This window comes from Podospora pseudocomata, chromosome 5 (assembly GCF_035222375.1).
Source record: "Podospora pseudocomata strain CBS 415.72m chromosome 5, whole genome shotgun sequence".
In the NCBI taxonomy this organism is placed as follows: domain Eukaryota; kingdom Fungi; phylum Ascomycota; class Sordariomycetes; order Sordariales; family Podosporaceae; genus Podospora; species Podospora pseudocomata.
In genome coordinates, this window is record NC_085889.1 from 3,643,222 (window position 1) to 3,655,399 (window position 12,178).

The 12,178-nt window shown below is 52.2% G+C and overlaps 2 protein-coding genes across 2 annotated transcripts; both read right to left on the reverse strand.

Moving 5' to 3' along the window:
- Positions 1-4,158: 4,158 nt before the first annotated feature.
- Positions 4,159-5,688, reverse strand: PTH2 (Gluconate transport-inducing protein; the record flags this gene model as incomplete). Its single annotated transcript, XM_062891292.1, has 1 exon — positions 4,159-5,688. One exon carries the CDS (start codon positions 5,686-5,688, stop codon positions 4,159-4,161), a length of 1,530 nt encoding a protein of 509 aa, XP_062742622.1.
- A 217-nt stretch (positions 5,689-5,905) lies between these two features.
- On the reverse strand, positions 5,906-7,150 carry QC762_0085800 (uncharacterized protein; the record flags this gene model as incomplete). The annotated part of the gene is made up of 2 exons (XM_062883989.1): positions 5,906-5,972; positions 6,837-7,150. The coding sequence occupies 2 exons, from the start codon at positions 7,148-7,150 to the stop codon at positions 5,906-5,908; spliced, it is 381 nt and encodes a 126-aa protein (XP_062742623.1).
- Between the last annotated feature and the right edge of the window lie 5,028 nt (positions 7,151-12,178).

Consider the following 12,178-nt stretch of genomic DNA (forward strand, 5'->3'; position numbering starts at 1 on the left):
GATTGTACGCAATCCACCTAACCTCGCTACTTTTGCAGACCGAGACGCTTGATCGACCTTCATCGCAACCTGTTCTCTCATTCCGTCCATCCGAGATGGCGCCAAGTACAAAACCACGGCGTAACAAGGGCATGGGCATCCGCGACCAGGTAAAATTGCGGCCAGATCAGGAGTCCGACATTCTCCCTTCACCAATCCAGCAACTCGACAAAAGAATCGGGTACACCGACGCCATTGAAGAGTCGTTTGAAGAAGACTATGAGCAGTTGACCGGGGAGAAGCAGGGAGGTTCGGAGGCCGTTTGGGAATTTGCAAAAGGAGGCTCTTTTCAGAGCCGACTACGCCGCGTTGGCTTTCGCCGTCAGGCAAAGGAATTCGCGTACCGAGGATCTTGTAGCAGGAGGGGTTCTGGTGCCGCATTTTCTGAAACTGTGGTGTTTAAGACCTGCTGGGGAGACTGGTGAATATCCAATCTTCCGTGATGGCGTCAGCAACAACAACAGCAACAACAACAGCAACAACAACAACAACAACAGCAACAACAACAACAACAACAACAACAACAACAACAACAACAACAACAACAACAACAACAACAACAGCGACAACAACAACAAACGTCACCCACCCCGCCGCCACCACCACCACCACCTTGCACGTCTTGAGAATCCTGACAAGCACCAAACCCCACCCTCACACCACTCGACATCATTTCAAAGGTCTGACACGATAAACCACCGCATTATTCCCGTGGTATCAAACCAGAAGAGTGCTCGCAACAAGATCTTGATTGAACGGTGTTCGACGCTTTATGGGGATGTGCTCTTCTATCCGGGGAAATACCTGGAGGGCGGCACTAGTTTCGGGATGAAAGGGATGTAGCGAGAAAGCTATTCTCTGTCTCCTCTAAGAGAACAATTCCAGATGACGCCAACTGGAACATGGTGGCGGTGGATCCAAAGCTGCATAGCTTTTGAGAGCGGGGTCTCTGCGCATATCGATGCTTGGGTGCAAATCGGATGGATGGCTCACGATGGGGAACGTCAAGGGTCAGGGAAGAGTACGATGCGGATCACGCTCGAATTCCATTGGATGCCTGTGGTAGACCGAAACGCTGTTGGAGAGACGATCGGGCACCTACAAAAATCGCGGGGGATAATGGCCAAGACATATGGCGATCATGTCGGGGAAGAATTAGGCTTTATTTCCGGGGAGAGGTGGTGTGTGGATGTGGATTCGGAACATGTCAAGGAGAGAATGATGGCGTTTTGCATCCGGTGGTGGGTGGTTGTCATGACTGCTTTAGCTGGGGGGCCTGGGGCCTATGATGCTGTGCCGGATAGCCCGCCGGGTCGGTTTCTTGAAGATGGGAGATTTAAAGGGATAGAGCATGACCTGCCGGTTATCCAGTTAGGTCCTAATCTTGACTGGAATAAGCTCTGGCTGACCACCTGGGTGGTTTTACTGCATGTGTGTGTATCGTTAGGCTCTGGGTTGGGTATAGTTGATGGACTGGCCAATAGATCATACACTGGAACCAGCTAAACAGGAAAAGAGAGATTGTGCGTGTGAAGAGAAGTAGCTCGATACCAAGATGCGGACTGTTGTACTAAATTGATTGTCAAGTATGCGAATTTCATAAGCCGGCACAACTGCATCTTTGGGTGGACTACTGACTCCCTTGGTAGGTACCTATGCTTTTCACAAGCCCAGTTTAGTATGACAGAAACATTCTGTGACTCCTTGTCAAAGCGTATTCAGTGAGTTTCAGATGTGTGTTGTTCATTATGACTTGATTGCTTTGGCACCGTAGGTAAGGATGGCTTTAGCTTGGCTACCCACCTTATGATTCCTCTTTTTTTTCTTTTTTTCTTTCTTTCTTTTTTTTTTTTTTTTGAGTGGACAAACAGGCCATGATAGTCCAAGCGAGCATTCCACGTCAGATGGGCAACGACAAACAATGCCTGTCATGGGTGCAAGTAGAGCTCAACAGTTCGTCTTGAAAACCCAGCCGCTCTGAACCTTTGGGGACCGAAAATGATTTCCTCTCCCATCATCATCATCATCATCATCATCATCATCATCATCATCATCATCATCATCATCATCATCATCATCATCAGACCTGGCCTCGGCGGAACTTTCTTGAAGTCTTCAGCGCTCTCTTATTCAACCAGGCATTAATCAAGTCTCACGGACCAGTGTGCGCGGTTCCTCTTACCCAAAACACTGGCGCTGAAATCACGGATTCTACCGCTTTTTGACCAAACTGTAGAGGATTTGGTTTAAAAAACAGCAGGTCAATCCTAGAGTCAAACCCGGCAGCTCTACCCGCTTTGAGAGAGTGGGTTCTTGAGCGGGCTGATAGCGTCCCCTCCATCTCCCCAAGAACCAGGGAGGAGGCTGGATTCTCTTTGCAGGTTGAATTTGGCACTCAAAGGACGACCCCAAGCGGGCCGGCGCCTCCAATCGTTTCAGCGACTTTCGCCGCCCCGACGCAATCAATCCCTCGGCCCTTTCCTCCCAGTGGACAAAGTTGAATATCATTTGGAGCCGATCGATGGGCTGGAGAAATGGTCGGAGGACAACTCTGCCACACTCACCAGGAAGCCCGAGGAAAGAGTTCAGGAAGTTCGGTGACCGAGAGGCCGCAGCATTTGCTGATGGTCAATGTCCACCTTCTCAAGCAGACCCTGCGGAGCTCCGAAAGAGATATTGCGACCTTCCTTCAAGGCACCATTCCGACACCGTATATGGTTAAGCTGTGTAAGTTCCCCTATTTTGTAGCCCGAAATATGCGTGACAATGAGGTGGAAACTGCGACTAGGGCATTGAGGTGTAATTATCACGGGTCTTGGTTATTCGGAAATGTCTTTTAACCATCTCAGCTACCAACGCATTTTGCTTCAAAGCCCGGCGTTTTTATTGGTCTTTCCCAAACATGGGAAAAAGACCATGTCTTCGAGAATCAAAAGCGGCGTTCTCAACCCTGAGAAGAGTCGCGAGTCGATCGGTGTCACCTCAGGGCAGGTCGGAAACTGGGGGGGGGGAGGTGGGGGGGGGGTCTGACTGAAGAAGCTGGAGGCACCAGACGACTCCGTCTACTAACCCTGCCACGCCGACCGAAGCCTCCCCAGCCCAGCCGGAGTGAGGGAAAATAGACCGGCACAACCTCCCGAGCCAGCACGGCAGTTGCCTCGGAGGCCCCCTATGCCTCCTTTTGATCCTCCTGCCTCTCCAGCGAAGATAGCGGAGCGGACAGCGACGGCGACAGCGACAGCGACAGCGACAGCGACAGCCATCGAGGGACAACCTCGCGAGGAAGCGTCAACAACAACGGCAGCAGGCGCTGGGGGCGAGGGCCTGCGAGAGACTGACGTGAACGTCAGCAGGTTTGCGGCCGGGCCCGACAATGGTTAGTGAGCGGAGCTGTCTTATGCTTTGGAAATTAACAGATGCCAGTAATGGAGTGTGGAAGTAAAGGATGGACAAAAACCAAGGCATTTTCTGTATGTAACAAAGGGGTTCGAGACCTGGGAGCAAGATTTTATTCTCAGACGATTTAGCGAAGTGGTGGTTTAATAGAGCATATGTCCACAGCGAGCAAGGTTTCCTGATTTCTGCTGCCCTCATCAGTGTAACCTCTCATGCACGTCACCACACCCAAGTTACTCTTAATCATCCAAACCTTCTGGTTATTCCTTCTTCTTCCTCTCATATTTTACTAACTATCCGTTGTTTACATACAACTATTCCCTCCCCCCAACATATGTATGTACACCCCTTCCCTTTCCCCCTTCATGTTATGTACAACCCTATCATCTCCCCCCCACCCCTGATCACCATCAACTCAAACCTCAAAAAAACACACATCCATGCAGGTATTATTCCCTTCTCTTCCCCCCCTGTTGAAACTCAAAAACGCCAAATCATGTATGTCCCTAAAACTCAAACGCACAAAAACTAAAAACTTGGCTTTCTCGCTTCAAGGGTATTTTCCTCTTTGCTTCCCTATCCTTATCCATTTCCCATCCCGTATTGCTCTGTACCGTTCAATGTACCCAACCCTTGTAACCTACCACACAAAAACTCAAAAAGAAACCCGTACCCTTCATCATCCATCCGTCATGTCTGTACCCATATCATCCCACCTGGTTCTTACCCCCGAAAGTTACTGTTCAGCTTCCCGATGCTCCCCGCCTCCACCCTCGCAAAGTCATGAATAGCCGGCAATTGCGGCGGCCTCCCCAACCCCCCATGCGCCGTCCTCGGCGAGCTATTCGCCGAATTCGACCCGCCACCCACCGACGGCCCGGCACTGTTAGGCTCAGACGACACCGCCGAGGAGGCGTTGGTCAGCGGCGGGGTAGGGTGAGAAAGCAGTGCTGACAAGCTCGCTTTTGTGCTTGCGCTTGTTGGATCACGGTTTCGACCGTCGGAATTTGGCGAGACAGAAAGGGCCCTGTTGGGAGGGCTGGCCGTGTGTGTTGTGATGATTGGACGCATTGGTGGTGGCTGTTGGTGCTGCTGGGGTGGTTGGACTGGGGCGAGCTGGATCCCACCATTGAGAGCAAGTCTCGGGTCCGAGATGGCTTCTCTGGCCTTAGCTTGAAGCTGCCGAGATCGGGGAGAGCCAAGAGGTGCTATTCTGGGTGGTGATAAGATGGGGGTTGAGACAGATCCTGGCTGGGAGTAGGGGGCGTGGTGAGGCGGCTGAGATGGAGTTGGGGCGGGAAGAGGGAGCTGAGGCGGTGGTTGTGGTGGCCGCTGCTGAGGCAGTTGCAATGGTGGAAGAGTGGGCGCTCTTTCTCGCTCGTACTGGTGATGATTTGCCGAGTGATATGGCTGATGAGGTGGTGGCGGTGGTGGAGGGCCATATTGCAGCTGGGGAAGATGGTGACCATATGGTGCTGGATGGGCACCAGGATGAACTGGGTGGCCGGGGTGGTGGTGACCATTGTATGGATGACCGTATGGCGGTGTCGTTCCCGGCGACGGTGGCCAGGGTTGATAATGGCCGTGGTGAGCGGGATGCGGGGCATATCCCGGGTAGCCTGGGGGAAGATGATGAAGCTGCTGTACCTGTGGTGGGTAGGGCGGCTGCTGCATCGGCGACCGTGTCAAGGCCGATTGATCGTTCAGGCTCGACTCGGGGTACATGCCCTTCTGCGGAATGATGCCTCGCAGTTGGGGGTCGGTGCTCGGTGTCTGCAAGTTCTGTGAATTTCTGGTGTAGTACGAAATGAGGTGAAGATGCTGAGAATTAGAGGTGGTGATGCTGAACGATTGCTTCATAAGGCCGTCAGTCTTGTAGCGGTAGCCAGCCGCCAAACTGTCTGGCTCCCCATCATCCTGATCCTCATCACTGCCACGACCAGAATCCGGAGTTCTCCCAGCCCCCCTCCTCGAGTTCCCAAAACCATTCCCTCGCTTGCCTTCCATCTCGCGGTATGTCAAAAAACTCCCAGACACACGGCTGGCGCTCCATGACTTTCCATCAGTCCACCTCCGCATGCCAGCTTCCCTCTCATCCCAGACATAAACCGACCCGGACCGAATCTGTTGGCGTTCCTTTTCGGACAATCTTCTTTGAACTCTAGGCAAAAGTCCCAGTCGGCAAGCCTCGAAAAGTTTGATGGCGTCGGCAGGCGTCTTGACCATGCCGTGATATGTCTCCATTGTCGTCATGGTGGGCGATAATGCTTTGGAAGATGTAGGTTGATGCAACCCAGGACCGTTGGGCCAAAGAAAGAGAGACTGTATAGTCAACCAAGATATCCTCCTTTCCTCCTCAACTGCCAAACTTATTGCACCACCATTCAGGACTGGAGCCTCGAGCAAGCTTTGTCGACAAGAAGCTTAAAGGCGCCACAGCAAAACCCTATGTGATATGATGTAACCAGTGTCAATGTTTATCCCTTTCTATGGTGGATTCATGAAGAGGCAAGCCGAGCCGATAGCGGGTCCATGACCTGTGGGAGCGAGTTAGGTAAACGTGAGACGTGTAAAGGGTGAGGGCTTGGCAGAGAGACGACGGGCGTTTTAAGCCTCAGTGTGGATTTATAGCCTTTTTTTTTTTAAGAGATGTGGAGGAGAGGAGAGAGGTGGACGTGCTAGAGTGACAGAAGCTTGATCGAAGCATTGCCCTTGGCTGGCGATACCTGGCACACGACGGCACACGGCAGGCAACAAGCAGCCTTTTGGGCGCATAAACAGCTTCCCACGTCAAACCCTGGGGTGTGGTTCCTCGCCTTGTGTCTTTGTGTCGTCGACCACGTCAGGCTCACGAGACGCAAAGGGTTACAGCAGCACGGCCATGGGCGGAGCACACACAGTCCCACGCTTCACCATGTCCCCGTCCGCATACACTTGATGGGGACGAAGGTCGTGGGGAGTCGTGGGGATACAGAAGCCTGCCCTTTTTGAGATCCGGTATGGAGAATTATCAGGGGATACAGTTGCACTCGCACTTGCACTTGCACTCGCAACGCGTTGTTATCTGTGTTTCAAGAGACGAAATAGGAAAGTTGACGAGGAAGAAAACAAGCTGGAAGCGTACCTATCAGAATGTGTCTTGTTTTTGTTTTGTTATGTTGTGTTGTGTGTTATGTGGGAGCGTGAGTAACCGCTTGTTCAGCGAGCTAGTAAAGGTAACGGCGATGACAGTTAGTCGTGGTGTGGTGAACGGTGGACGGTGAGACCCAGAGAAATGCAAAAACCGAGAAAAGTGTCTTTAGGTGCAGGGCGATGCGCGCGGGTTGTATCGGGATGTTTCGACTTATATCGAGAAAATGACCCAAAAAAAAAGGCAGTGGAAATAAGGTGCGTGAGGGCACCGCGGTTGGCGGCTGGTGGTGCGGATCCGCTGCAGGTCGATGACGATGCGCCCACTGGCACATGGGTGTCTCGGAATGTGGGAGCTTTCAGAAGGGTGTCCCGCTAGAGAGAACCCACTCCAAGCCCACCAAGCACCATGCCAAGCCGAGCGATGCCTCAGGTCTGGCAAAACGGCTAGACGGGGGGCGTCTTGGTCCTGGCTGTTGGTGTCTGCCTGCCTCTGGGAGATCATCAGATGGAAATTGGAGAAAGTGAGGCCGTGAACAGCACCATTTTGAAACAGCCAGATACGAGGATTCCTCCCTCCCTCCATCTCTCCATCCTTACCTACCTTCGGAAAGATCAAGTCAGTTTTAAAACAATCCGAGTTGATCTGGCACAGGCACAGACACTGATGACAGGTGAAATGCAATTCATCTTCTCATCATCACTCGTCCCACGCCCCCCTTCCCCGAGCGGAAAATGCCAAGCAAAGCCAAGAGGGCCAAGCAGCGAGGCCAAGAGAGCCAAGAAAAGCGGAGCAGGCCAGACAAAGGACAGCCAGGACCAACTCCACAACAAAAAGGCGCGAAGCTCTGTCCCTTTCATCCCTGGCCAAAATTACTTCACTTTTTGGTTCAGCACTCCACCTGTCCAGAAAGTGTGTCGTAAGCTCTTACAGATCAATGAGTCCTACGAGAGGGGAGAGGGGGCCTAGATCTCGCTTCATTTCTGCCTCCTTTTCAGTCCACCAGGCGGAGAGATACTCAGAATTCTATCCAAGCAAGGTGGTGGGTAGGTCCTTGAGTCACACATGTTGGATGTCGTTGGTCCTGAGATGATCCGTTTATGGTTACGAGCAGCTGGTTAGGAGCAATTGCCTCTTGCAGTTGGGTTGATGATGAATCTCCGAACAAAACTCTTATCATCTCACCCATCATCATTATTACTCCACCAACTGTTGCTGTTATGAATCGCTTGGACCTCGGACCTGACCGGGACTCATCGGTGTAACACGCACACCCCCCCCAATCCACATGTTGTTGGACCTTGTAGGTAATTGGACTTTTGTTGTGTGTCACAAGAAAGGAGCAGCAGCAGCAACTGAAGTTATTGCGAAGGTCCATTGTCGCACAACGTCCTGCCGAGCTTTTGTGTTCTTTGCTGTCAATTTACCAACATCTGGATCGCCACGCTAAGGAGAAGAGGGGGGCGCAATGTGGTTATCAATATTCGCAACCGTTGGGTCCGAGAAGTCCACTTGGTCTTGGTGATTGATATCAATGGCTCCCCCCCCAAAGTTCCAAGACTCTTGGGCCACGCACGCCAACACTTGGGTCCTGCTCGAAGTTTGACTAGTGCCCGCTTCCAGTTCCCTATCCAAGTCTAGCCCAAAACATTATCTCAACGTCCAAAAAGGCGCACGTGGAAAGCTGCAACCTGTTCACTTTGAAAGAACAACTGCACTGCACTTGCTGACCCCTTTGTGCTCCCACCTTTTCTCCTCTGTCATCGGAACTAAAGCGCCTTGGTTACCTCCGAAGCCGAAAACTTGACATATTTTGGACATCTTCTCCCCCCTCCCATTGGGTGTGTGGAATAACTGCCTGATTAGGAAATCTCACTGTCATGTCAGACGTTATGTAAAAAGAAGGGGTCCAATCCAGGAGGGAAAAAAAGCGTGAATAACAAAAACGAGAAAAGGCAGATGGACCCCTGTACGGATTTGCCATGGAAATACCGGCTTGGGATAGGATTTCAAGCTTATTTCTCTCTCCCCATGCTAGTGTGACTGGCATTTGCCTGGATCACCCTTCAAGCCATCAGCCTTGGCTTCCATGCTCCATCCATCATGCCGCCCAATGTTGCGACTCTGGGCCAACTTGGCATCTTTCTCGGATCAAAAGGTCGCTGACAAGACCCCGTGACTCCGAATCCGAAGAGGGAACTGCTGCCCGCTCCACCGGCTTGCGACGAGACACCCCTCTCCTTGAAACCCGCGAGGCGCTGGGTGTGCCGTCAGTCCCGTCATCGTTGACATGTCCGCCCACACGGACGACCGAGTAAGCTTCGCTTCGCTTAGGACATCCGTACGGGTAAACCTTTTCGAGCGGGTGTGAACACCTTCTGGAAAAGCTGTGGACTTGATTACAAAACACCAGCGCCCCCACATGAGGAGGAATCCCTGTCGCAATTTGTCTTGGGATGTGCCGTGATGGCCTTGGCCGTTTCTGGGCAACACTTTAAACTTGGAGTGTGGCTTGCCGCGAGGTACCGGTACCCTGTGGGGTGTGTGGCACACTGCAGCTAGCAATTCCTCTGCTTGTCTCTGTGGAAGCAACAACTGCGAATGTAACTGCACAATGAGAGCCTCGACGAGGCGTGGTGAAGCGTGTGTGCCTCTGATGAAGAAGAAATGTCGTTGGCCATCGTTGTTTGCCCTGTGGGCAGGGTGTCTGCAGTTGGGCGCCTCATTAGTCAGATCCTTTATCCACTAGCGTACCAAGTGAATCGTATTCGCGTTCCGAAGATGCGAACCCAAGATCGGAATTCGTCACTGCTCCCGCCCGCCGCGATCCATGCTATCCTGGGGTAGGCAACGGCGGAATATGGTTGCCGGAAGCGAGCCCAATTATTCGTCAACAGCGACGACGACGACGCCGACGTTTTAGTTTCACTGCCTGAAGTGAGATCAGACAGTTATCATCAATAGTCAGGTCCTACTATCATTTTCATCTGACTATGTCAACCACCACGGCTGTTGTGCGCCGGAGCCTGGTATCAAAAAAAAAAAATTGAACAGTCAAGGCGCAGGGACCTTGTGTAAGTTTGTGCTACAACAGCAACAACAGATGCGGCTGTTGGAAATGTGAGGGCATGCTTAAGCTTGAAGCTGTGCCTCTCGCCTCTCGGAAAGGGTGAGTGAGCAACAGTGTGGCAGTCGTAATATTTGGCCCAGTAAGGCGACGCCCTCGGAAAGATCCTCGCAGCTTGGCGAGCCAACAAAGTCGGCCATCACATCAGGGCTTTTACTTGCTTGTCCGGAGTATCATTCGTTGTTGGTGCTGTTGGTGACGACAGGGTATGGGTCAAGATCTAGGTTGAGTTTGTGCAACTGCTCCCCGTCGTGTCAGTCATGTCGATCGAGGCCAGGGGCGGACTTTTGCTGCTGTTCGTGATAAAAAAAACAACAAAAAAACAAGATGCTTGAGGTCAGCTGAAGTGGTCAATGTTCCGGTCCCGGCTGGGCACCGCAAAGAAGGCCGGTTTTCCGTCGAGCCAAGGCAGTTTGAAAAAGAGAAGTGGCATTTGGAAGCTTGGCAGTGGCAGTTGTGGATGGTTGTGGGTGGTGGCACTGGCAGAGCATTGCGCTGAAGGGAAGGTGTGACTGGTATAGAAATGCAGGCCGAATCAGGAGATACTACCTGACGACTAATCATGGCCAAGCCTCTTGTTGGTTAAGCATGATTTTAAGCGTCAATAGTTTTCTGGGCGTGTCACTTTCCCTCACTTGTTCGGAGCCTTGGTAATCAGTCACTCATCAACCTCAACAACAACAGCACCAACAACAGCAGCAACAACAACAACAACAACAACAACAACAACAACAACGTGTCAAAAGTCTCCGCTGGGGAAATTCCCTTTTTTTTTGTGCCTCAGTCTGACCAAAATGCCGGAACCCAAGCCGCTTATTCATCAGTAAGGTACGCGGATACGGTAATTACGGGATACCAAGCTTTGCGGCGGCCTCCGTCAGCCTCGCATGCAATTGAGGGGAACATGTCGTCTGTTTAAGGTTAATAACGCACCAAAGAGCGACGCCAAAAATACACTCCCCGGAACAGCCCTCCTGTTCCCCGCCAAACCCTCCGTTTCGATTCCTCCAGTGCTCGACCCAAGCACAGAAACACAAACAGGTTCAGCTCAGCGTCTGACCATGCGGTTGGCATGTAGCACATGGCGGATCGATCAGGCGGCTGGCCTGCCATAATAAGTCGCTTGCAATTTACCCATCTTCTGTCTCACAAAGTTGGGCGCCAACGAAGGGAATATCTCGATGGAATACCTAGGAGGCACCAGTACAACACTCGTCCGCAGTACCGGACGTGCTTCTCGGACGTAAAGCGGAGGAGCCCTGCAGCGGATCACACCCCGACTCGAGGAGCATGGTTACAGATGATGAGAGATCAACCCTTTTGGGGATGTGAGCTGCCGAGACCGAGCCCCGAGTGCGAGCCTTCTCATAGCTTACCTCACCGACCAACCACGGCTCCCAAGACGAGTTGGCTTATCTGTCCGAATTGAAAGAAAGCCACCGAGGAAGGTCACAGTCGGACTCGGGCGGCTGGGACGGATACCATGCGACCACGGGCGGGCCTGTATCTGCTGGTCCTCTGGCTGATAGGCTACGATCGTGTGCCCGAACCATCGTACGCCTGACGACGTGCCCTGCCGTCGTTTAACTACTATGGCGATAGGTCCTCCGCTCAGCAACACCGCGTACAAGGCTTACGGCTGCTCGCGTGGGCAAACATACTATGCACTGTGCAACCCCCAACTTGACGCTTGAGCTGCAGTGCTTGTTTTACGAGGGACTGCAACGGGAAAAAGCTGCATTTGGACATGCCTCAAAGAGCTCACTCAGCGATGAGGCGTACTGTGGCCGTCCATTGGACCAACATGTTCTGACCGTAAAACTCGGGTTCCAAGACGACCTCGAACCTTGGGCACGCCTCATGAAGGAGTGCTGGAGCAATTGCCCAATGAGGCTGGTCTATAGTTGGATCACCGAAATTGATTCTCCACGAGGCTCTAGCAATGCTTAAGCTTAATTCGACGAGGCCTTTGTTTCCATTCACCGAGGTTACACGAGCGTTTGAATTGGGATCCCAAGCCTCAAATAAGGACAAGGGGGGCGCGAAGGGTTCGTTGCTGGGGGAAAAAAGCATATCCTCTTGGCTGCGGGGTTCTCAGCTTCTTGATCAGGACAAAAATTCTCTCCATGTCACATTCTTTTTACTCATCGTGTGTGGGCGTAGGCAGCCTCAACTTTCGCAAGTTTACCCCCAGACGAGTTACATACCTTCCGTCGGCAAATCTTGGTCGCAAGGGGCCAAACACAGTACGAGTTATTCCCATTCGTGCAACAAAAATGCGATGTTCTGGAATGTGGGATGGGCCGAACCCTCAAGTCCGATCTTTCTGCGCCTTTTCTATTTGGTGTTGAACAGCTGACGTCCGTCCTACGAGCAACAAGTTGAACACACACAAGTTGCGACTGTCACGAGTTCACAACTTGGTTTTCCCCGTCGGACCTTTCGGCCGGTAGGTAGCTACCTGAGCTTTTCTTCAGTTGACGGTT